The 9,907-nt window shown below is 36.1% G+C and overlaps 1 protein-coding gene and 1 pseudogene across 4 annotated transcripts; both read left to right on the top strand.

Moving 5' to 3' along the window:
- The first annotated feature begins 717 nt into the window (after positions 1 to 717).
- On the top strand, positions 718 to 4,747 carry LOC125188340 (U4/U6 small nuclear ribonucleoprotein Prp31 homolog). 3 transcript variants are annotated; one of them, XM_089058900.1, is made up of 9 exons: positions 718 to 905; positions 1,237 to 1,313; positions 2,082 to 2,147; positions 2,282 to 2,441; positions 2,686 to 3,578; positions 3,697 to 3,767; positions 3,883 to 3,985; positions 4,171 to 4,246; positions 4,476 to 4,747. In XM_089058900.1, the coding sequence occupies exons 3-9, from the start codon at positions 2,092 to 2,094 to the stop codon at positions 4,572 to 4,574; spliced, it is 1,458 nt and encodes a 485-aa protein (XP_088915026.1). In that variant the 5' UTR covers positions 718 to 905; positions 1,237 to 1,313; positions 2,082 to 2,091; the 3' UTR covers positions 4,575 to 4,747. The 3 variants fall into 3 exon arrangements, with proteins under 3 accessions (XP_088915026.1, XP_047941078.1, XP_047941079.1); XM_048085121.2 differs by having other exon boundaries at positions 719 to 905; positions 2,304 to 2,441; XM_048085122.2 differs by having other exon boundaries at positions 719 to 1,015; positions 2,304 to 2,441.
- A 413-nt stretch (positions 4,748 to 5,160) lies between these two features.
- LOC125190088 (benzaldehyde dehydrogenase, mitochondrial-like) lies at positions 5,161 to 7,962 on the top strand (annotated as a pseudogene). The gene is made up of 10 exons (XR_016130494.1): positions 5,161 to 5,182; positions 5,281 to 5,351; positions 5,442 to 5,595; positions 5,678 to 5,894; positions 6,118 to 6,207; positions 6,622 to 6,795; positions 6,886 to 7,019; positions 7,119 to 7,260; positions 7,348 to 7,409; positions 7,486 to 7,962. The product of XR_016130494.1 is annotated as a benzaldehyde dehydrogenase, mitochondrial-like (transcript).
- Positions 7,963 to 9,907: the final 1,945 nt, after the last annotated feature.

Here is a 9,907-nt window from a genome sequence, read left to right as displayed (position 1 = left end):
TGGGTGTTTAGATCATCTTTGTTAATCATTGTCCAACTTCCCTGACCTCACTGTGTCATCCGAAACTTGAATGCAACAAAGATAACATATAATATGGCAAAATATCAAGGAAGAAAATAAAATCATGGCTATGGACTTGAGCTCTATAGTCGATCCTGATAGTCGTGCTTATTTTCAAGCTGAGAGAAGACGCATTTTACAAAAAAGAGCTCAGCAACAAGAACCAAATAATTATGCAACTGGAACATATCCTTCGTACTTCGATAATATAGGAGGTTCTGGTTCTGGATTACCGGATTATTAGATTATGTTTTTCATTTTGTTATTGTAATTGTCGTTTGTCTTTATTTTAATTTTATGTCGTTGTAATGTAATTTCCATTTGTAGGATCAATTGTGGTGTGTTATGTAAAATAGGAGTACTTTATTATTAAATATTGTACTATTATTTAATTTATTGTATTATAATATTACAATTCATACTCAATAAAATAATTAATACTAATAAAATAAATACTATAGCAATTAACTTGTTGAACAAAATATTGATGAAACCGTCTATATCCTAAAACAAATAAATAGACTGCATTAAACATATGATAATTAAGTAGCCCATGTTGTAATGAATTAGCCCATATGATAATTAATTAGCCCATCTCAAATTCAAAAACAAATACATATGTTTAATTAGCCCATGCCAATTAAAATCTAATTAGCCCATGCCATAATTTTCTCTCAATTCCAGTCATCTTCTTCTTCTATCTTCCCCTTCTCTGCAATTTCCCCTTCTCCCTCCCATCGCCGTTACTCTTCAATCTTCCCCTCTGAATTTTCCCCCTTCTCCCTTCTCTGTATTTTCGATTTCATCTCCAAATTCTTCAACCATCTACAACTCTCTATAATCAGGTAATTGTTTCTTCATCTAATTCTTCTTCTCCAATTTTCCGTTTCTGCATCCCTTGGCTCTCGATCTTCTTCGAATATCATCAAAAGGAAGGACTCAATTGTAATTTCTGGTAAGTTTTGCGTCGAGCTACAGTGCTACTGCAAAGATGGAGGAATACTGTTCACAAACGCAAAAAAAGGACAGATTTGTATGCGTGTTTGAGTATGGTTGGAATTTTGTTTCACTGCAAAATTGCGTTATGCAGCATCGTTGGAGATGCCCTGAGCAATACGCTTCTGGAGCCCTAGGATTCTAATTTGAACTTGTTCTTCGTTATCTGATTCTGTGCAGGAATTTAGCAATTCCGCTCCTTTTTCTCGAGCGGTAATCCGTTCGCATCAAGCAATTTAGGGCATCAGCGAGATATGGTAATTCGATTGGATATTTTTTAATCGATTTAGTTTTTACTAGACACTCATGAATTGGTGTTGCGTACTACTTCGGACTATATCTTCTGTTTGTATTGTATACGTGCCTGGATTTTAGTTGAGTCGTGGTTAAATTAAAATGATGCGAACGTTGTTTTTATTGATAGGCGTTGCAGATTTCATGAGATGGCTGCGTTCCATGTGTTTAAAATTTAAATCTTGTTTATCGATAATTTATACAATTGTTGTTTATACGAACTCTGGGTTGCTGTTGGAGTCTGGAGAAGAGATGGGTACTGGAATGGAATTGATAATCTTCCTTGTTAGTGCTGTTAAATCATCTGGCTTATCTAATCGTTTAGTAAAAGAATCAATTCCACTTTCCCTAATCCCATGTTTTCCTGCATAATGCTGTAGGCCTCTGGCTACAGTGAAGTGTGTTGTCTTTGTGGTTGCGTATCTGTCATGCTCGATCTCCTTTTCTCCTGGTCGTGTTTATTGAGATCACCTAGAGCCAACCGTGTTTATTGAGATCACCTAGAGCCAACCATTTTCTCTCTGAGACACATCTTCTAATGTTTTGCTTGTGAGTCTTCATACATTTTAATAGTCCATAATATATGGTACTCGATGGTTTTGTCCTAAAGCCATATAGTCCGTGGTATTTGCCAATTGAATTGCTGCACGCCTCGTCAAGAGTAGATTTATGTACTCAGTGAAGACCATCTCTTGAAGTTTTAAATTTAACAGGACATTATTTTGTTTCAGGCAACTCTGAATGACTCTTTTCTGGCTGATCTTGATGAATTGTCTGATAATGAAGATGATCTTCTGGTAAGTATATGCGAGTTTTATTAGAATGTGAATACGATATTGCATGTAATGGCTGTGTCCTCCGTTCATGATGTTCATCTCCACTTAGCACCTAACGTTTCCGCTTTTTGCTATTTTCTTGGCTGTGGACCTAGTTTGATAGTACTTTTGATTCAGGAAGCAGATAACGACGATGCTGAGCACATGGAAGAAGACGTAGATGGTGATTTAGCTGATATAGAAGCACTTAACTATGATGATCTTGATAGTGTGTCGAAGCTACAAAAAACTCAGCGATTTACTGACATCATGCAGGTTGTTTTAGTTTAGACTACTAGCTATGTATCCAATATCCACTGTGTTATGCTATGCGTCTTTGGATTAGTTAATCTATCTGATGCTGCTTGCTTTTTCTTTAGGGTGGTTCTGTTGTTGCATTTCCCTTGTCTTATTCCGCAACTGATTTCCTTGTATAGGTCTGTATTTAGAGTGAATGATTCGCCCCTTCTTTCTCATTATTAATGTAATACTAGTTGGTAACATTTGATTTTTATTGCAGAAAGTTGAAGATGCATTGGAAAATGGGTCTGAGAACTCCACTCATGGAATTGTTTTGGAAGATGATCCAGAGTATCAGTTGATAGTTGATTGTAATGCCTTGTCTGTCGATATTGAAAATGAGATTGTGATAATTCACAATTTCATCCGTGACAAGTATCGCTTGAAATTTCCAGAACTTGAATCTCTTGTTCACCACCCAATTGATTATGCCCGGGTTGTTAAAAAGATTGCTAATGAAATGGATCTGACGCTTGTTGATCTTGAAGGATTTTTACCGTCTGCTATTATTATGGTGGTTTCTGTCACAGCATCAACTACTAGTGGAAAGCCTCTTCCGGAGGATGTCTTGCAAAAGACAATTGATGCATGTGATCGCGCACTTGCTCTAGATTCTGCAAAGAAAAAGGTTCTTGATTTTGTGGAGAGTCGAATGGGGTATATTGCCCCGAATCTCTCAGCCATAGTTGGAAGTGCTGTTGCGGCAAAAATAATTGGTACAGCTGGTGGTCTTTCGGCATTAGCAAAAATGCCTGCATGCAACGTTCAGCTTCTTGGTGCCAAAAAGAAGAATTTAGCAGGGTTTTCAACAGCAACATCCCAATTTCGTGTTGGCTATTTGGAGCAAACTGAGATTTTCCAGAGTACTCCGCCTTCCTTAAGAATGCGTGCTTGTCGACTTTTGGCTTCAAAATCCACTCTTGCTGCACGTGTAGACTCTACTAGGGGAGACCCAGCTGGAAAAACTGGGAGAACTTTGCGCGCAGAGATTCACAAAAAGATAGAGAAGTGGCAAGAGCCGCCTCCTGCTAAGCAGCCTAAACCACTTCCGGTTCCTGATTCAGAGCCCAGAAAGAAGAGAGGAGGTCGGCGTTTAAGGAAGATGAAAGAAAGGTGCTTGAATTTCCTTATTGATTATTTCTTCATTAAATTATATTTTTTCATTTTTAGTTGAAATTAATATTTTCCAACTTCCAAGTCAAAATCCTAATGTTCTTGCAATTTCCATCAGATATGCTATTACAGACATGCGGAAGCTGGCTAACAGGATGCAGTTCGGGATACCAGAGGAGAGTTCACTAGGTACCATTATACTAACTGTGTTGTTTGTTATGTAAAGTAGGATTGGTACATTTTTATTTTGCAGGTGTTAGGCTACTAATATATGCTCATCCTAAGACTTCATGATTTCTTGAAGGTGATGGACTTGGCGAAGGTTATGGAATGCTCGGTCAGGCTGGTAGTGGAAAGCTTCGTGTATCTGTTGGACAGAGCAAACTTGCTGCTAAAGTAGCCAAGAAGTATGATTTCCTTGCATTTCTGTTGAAGTATAGCAGTTTTTTTTATTGATGTCGTATTGGATTCTCTCGATTTCCAAACTTATAAGCTTAATAGTTGAGTTGCTCTGAAGTTCTGCTTCACATTTACTGCTTTCATAGCTGATGAGTGACAATCACTATTTATTTATGCAATTTATTTTTTTCAGGTTTAAGGACAGGAGTTATGGAACCAGTGGTGCAACTTCTGGACTGACATCAAGTCTGGCTTTCACACCCGTCCAGGTTTGATGCTTCCCTGTGACATTGGTTTCGGTTAGGGGGAGTTTGATAGAGAAGATAGATAATGCTACAGAACATGATAAGAACACACATTTTAGTTCAAATAACTCCAAGATGATAGAGGAGTTATGTACCCTAGCAAATGGACCCTACCCAAGCTTAATTTATTACTTACATTTGCTAACTTGCTTGTACTTTGGTTTACTGAGTGAAGATTTGACATGCTTTTCAGGGAATCGAGCTTTCAAATCCTCAGGCGAACCAGTTTGGAGGAACTCAGAGTACTTATTTTTCAGAGACTGGAACTTTTTCGAAGATCAAGAGAACATAGAAGACACTTAGTCTGCTACTCCACCCCCGGGGGCATTATCGTTAGATTCGCCTTTATTCTGGTGTAACTAGCTGCATGCAACTTTTGTAGTAACTTATTCTGTTTGCGGATTCTACTCAGTCGCTTTAACTACACCTGCTATGTTAATTATACGAGGAAATTATTTTGTGAAATTGCTAAATTTGACCACATTTTGTTTTTGTTTCAGTTTCAGTTTCAGTTTCATATTTTGATTTCTGTGTACGGATGAAGATCTTGCTTCTAAAATTTGCTTTCAGTTTGAAAAATGGAAATAGTAATTATTTGTATATGCTCTTCTACCACAATGCTTCTAGGTACCTCCAGTGCCTTGCAGGGATCAATGGCCTCCTGAAAACGGTTCAACGGTCTTATGTTCAAATCAGATGAATTGATCGATCTGGTTCAAATTTTAAAATGCTGGTTTTAAGAGAACAAATTTTGTTTGGAATAGGATAATTGTCATTTAAATCAAATCATACTCTTTCATTATCTCTTTTTTTTTTTAAATAGAAACTTTTAAAATGGTATGAGTTTTAATTAGGGATGTCAATTCAACCCGAAACCCATGGGTCGGTCCGAACAACCCGGTAATATGAGCGGGTTAGGGCTGTAATTTTATTACCCGAATACAAAACAGGCTAAACAGGTTGGCCCGAATGGGTTGGCGGGTTACACAGATGAGAAGATGTAAATCGAGCAGTATCTGCTGCACGCAAGGCTTTTGATGAAGGGCCATGGCCAAGGATGACGGCTTATGTAACACTTCTTATCTCATTTCATTTCTGCCTTTGGTTTCTGAATTTCGACTTATGTAGTGCTTAATTTCTCCATGTTCAAATGCTGCAGGGGAGGCAGAAGATATTGTTACGTTTTGCTGATTTGGTCGAAACGCATAATGATGAAATCGCAGCACTTGAGACCTGGGATAATGGGAAGCCATTCGAACAGTCTGCTCAAACAGAAGTACCAATGTTTGCCAGATTATTTCGGTATTACGCTGGTGAGTCTTCAGATGCATGAGAAGATACGAGTTAAAGGATTCTCCTAGTTCGGTCTGAATTTCCATTTTGTTTCTTCTACAGGCTGGACGGATAAGATTCACGGTCTCACAGTTCCAGCGGATGGACCTCATCATGTTCAAACTTTGCACGAACCAATTGGTGTTGCTGGCCAGATTATCCCGTGGAACTTCCCTCTTGGAAAGTTGGACCTGCACTGGCCTGTGGCAACACTGTTGTTCTCAAAACAGCAGAGCAGACACCATTGTCTGCATTACTTGTGTCCAAGCTATTGCATGAGGTATGCTGACTTTGCTTCTCCGCAGACTAGCCTTATATTCTTTTTTTTGCATTTTTGTTATTACCATTTGTAGTTGTTTTGGCTCATATAGAACTTTGAAGTGACCAAAGTATCAACTTTGTGTCACCTCTGTTCATTCACAAACATAACCCAGTTGAAAAAAATGTTGTTGACTTTATATATTTGATGAATTAGTAGTTGATGCTCGTATTTTTTCCTACAGGCTGGTCTTCCTGATGGAGTTCTGAATATTGTTTCTGGATTTGGTCCTACAGCTGGTGCTACTCTTTGCAGCCACATGGATGTGGACAAGGTACTTCTGCTTTATAAAGTTCTTACCCCAGTCATAAATGTTCGCTGCCAAGGATTCGTATAGTGGCTTTTCCTATGAGGGTTTTTCGCCGTGATTTAGAATCAATACTACAGTTTCTCTCTTTTATTTTCTTTCCTAATCTCAGAAATACGATCCTTGTCACTTTTTGATAGATCTATTACTACTGCTAGATTAAGTATAGTGTTAGCTTCTGTATTCTGATATGCCTCATTTCCTCTATATTGTTCAAGCAGATCAGAAAACTTATTCTACTGCCAATTATATTGCCTAAAGCAACAATAATGATGGCCTAAATCTTGCATTATCTATATGCTCTTAAAATATCATATTCTCTAGAAAATACATCTCTCTGCATATCCTGATGTTTGCTTGACCCACTTTTGGTATTTGCAGATTGCTTTCACTGGTTCAACAGATACGGGCAGAATTGTTCTTGAGCTGGCTGCCAAAAGCAATCTTAAGCCAGTTACTCTGGAACTTGGAGGTAAATCTCCTTTTATTGTTTGCGAGGATGCTGATGTGGATCAAGCTGTTGAGCTAGCACACGCTGCTCTATTTTTCAACCAGGTATCTCCTGCTCTTACCCGTCATTGTTCCACTGCTGATTTTTTGCTTAAATTTACGAAATATCTTCTCTACCATGTGAAATTTCTTCAGGGACAATGCTGCTGTGCTGGATCTAGGACTTACGTGCATGAAAAGGTTTATGATGAGTTTGTAGAGAAAGCAAAAGCACGGGCCCTGAAGCGTACTGTTGGGGATCCATTCAAGGCAGGCATAGAGCAAGGCCCGTACTTCCTTATCCCTGGGTGCATTTTTTAGCATTATTACATGTTGAGGACGTCTCTTGTCATCCTGTCCGCAATACTGATACAACAATGTTTTGAACTTCAGATCGATGGGGAACAATTTGAGAAGATCCTCAAGTATATCAGAATTGGACAGGATGCTGGGGCAACCCTTGAAACTGGAGGTGATAGACACGGTACACAGGGATATTACATTCAGCCAACTGTTTTCTCCAATGTTAAGGTAATCAGCTATGTGAAGCGTGAAATGTACAAACTCGGTACTTGATAGTTTATTGATCATCCGTTACTAATTTAGCAACTGTTCTAGGATGATATGCCGATTGCAAGGGAGGAGATCTTCGGACCTGTGCAAACAATTCTGAAGTTTAAGTACGTTCAAAGAGTTTTATGCAAAATATTACGAAACTGAAGAACCGACTTAGTTATTTATTCTTGCGAATTTCAGGGACCTCGATGAAGTGATCCAGAGGGCTAACAATAGCATATATGGTCTTGCTGCAGGAGTGTTCACTCATAACCTTGACACTGCAAATACCTTGATGAGAGCATTGAAGTCGGGACAGTGTGGATTAACTGCTTCGACACCTTTGATGCTACGATTCCGTTTGGCGGATACAAGATGAGTGGAATCGGACGGGAAAAGGGAGAATATGGTCTCAAGAATTACTTGCAAGTGAAAGCAGTTGTTACCCCTATCAAGAACCCAGCATGGCTGTGAGCTCTCTGAATCATAGATTCATAAGTTAATGTTGCAACTCTGTGAATTTGATTTGATGACTAGGCTTTGAAATTTGTCTTAGCTTGAATGCTCGACATTTGTATACCAGTAAGGAATAAACATCATCAGTCATCAGTTGTATTCTGGTGAAAGAAAATGTGTGTTGTCTATGATTACATATGAATGAAGATATGATTAAGTTTATTTGCATATTGTTATTTGCTAATACATCAATAGTTGTTTCATTATTCGATCTCCATCTGTATAATGGGTTTGGATAGCACAGCAGATGAGTTTGCCAGCAAAACGATGTCACTTTGCCTAATATTCCATCTTCTTTCTTTTCTTATATGGAACGGCTATCATGTTGATTTGCATTCTTTAGTTATTCTTTTGTCACCTCGCTCATCATTTAATCAATTTTATGCACCAAATTTAGCTTATATAGATGAAAGATCACAAAAGAAAGAGTCAAGAATAATGAGTTGAGAGTAAAAAATAGTAACAAAAATAAAAAAAATAATTAGTAATGAGTTAAAAATAAACTTATTAACAAAGTATAGTACTGTAGTACGTAGCACGAAAAAAGAATAATTTTATGGTCTTATCAAAATAGAAAAACATGTTTATTAATTCTGGATAAAAGGAGTAGTAATCTGTAATATTGATGTTACTTATTCAACGGCTCACAGCGTTATTTTATGTATAAGCATATATGAGGCACGGAAAATAGTGTTTTACTCCCTCCGTTTTATAAATTTTGTCATATTTTGATTAAGCACGTGATTTAATAAATGTAATGGAAAGTGGGTTGAAAAGGTAAGTGAAATGTGGAATGAAGTAGTGGCGAACGCAGAAATGCACGGGAATAGGGGCTAAATTCTCAAATTTTATCTTAAAAATAAATTTGTAGGTAACTTAGATTATTAATAGGGGCTTTTATATAATAATGTGTATAGAATATGAACAAATTTTAGAACTTTATAGTAGAAAATAATTAAAAAAATGAATTCATTAGGGGCTAAAGCCCCTCCCCCAATTAGTATAGGTCCGCCAGTGGAATGGAGTGAACTGCCACAAAAGATCCTAATTTTTTGGAGTGTGACACCACAGATTCCTAACAAAAAAAAAAAAAAAAAAAAAAACCGCCGAAAGGCCCTAACGTACAATCACAAATGAAGTTTTTTTAGCCACTTTTCGGATGAAAATGCCCAAATAGCTTGGAAAAGTATTTTTGGCAACCCCTAAATTCGCGGATATATGAATTATGTCATATTTCTTCTTATATGATTTCCTAATAAATTCTGGTACTTTATACGTGATTAAAGTTTTGTCAATATTTATAAAAAAAAAATTCTTATATCTCTCTATTTCTAGTTAGTGGTAACAATAAACTAGTTATATCATGTAGAAAATTTATTGAAAAACAAAACAAATATGGAAAAGAGAAGTTATTTATACAATAAAATCAGAATCAATAGTACACAGAATAGAAAATATTTCACATTAATTTAAATTATACAATAATTATTTTCTTGAAAGCACTGACATTTAAAATATTACTTCATTATATATCATCGAACTATTTTGTTACTCTAAGCGTAACTTTGAGACGATTTTTATGATTGATATTTTATTGAGAATTTTAATTTAGCTCAAACTGAAATTTTTAGCATCATATGAACATTCAATCTTTAGATATAAATTTGCATAGTTTATTGCCATTCATGATAAAATTGAAACATGAGTAATATTTTGAAAATATTCAAACATGTGATATTAGCTATTTAATCCTTGGAATAACCTAATTTGAATTAAAAAAAATATATTTAATCCTTGTAAATTAAGACAATCTAAATTTAGAAATTATAATAAAAAATTAGGATATTTTCATAATAAATAGGAGTATAATTGATCCATAAATCAAGGTAAAAAACCAAAAATAAAAATTAAGGGAAGCAGAAACACGAAAAAATACCAGAAATTGAGTTTTATAAGGAAGAAATGGTCTCATTTTATTATTTTCATATTAATTAATGCAGATAATGATAAATCTGTATATGGTAATAAAATTAGAAATTGTAAATAATGACAAATTTTTAATTGCGTATGAAATACCAGAACTTATTAGAAAATTAGTACATAAGAA

Source organism: Salvia hispanica, chromosome 5 (assembly GCF_029641045.1).
Source record: "Salvia hispanica isolate PSC_SH4W2 chromosome 5, Shi_PSC_v1, whole genome shotgun sequence".
NCBI classification, from domain to species: Eukaryota; Viridiplantae; Streptophyta; class Magnoliopsida; order Lamiales; family Lamiaceae; genus Salvia; species Salvia hispanica.
The sequence above is the reverse complement of the archived record's forward strand: the minus strand, read 5'-3'. Positions and strand labels throughout refer to the sequence as shown.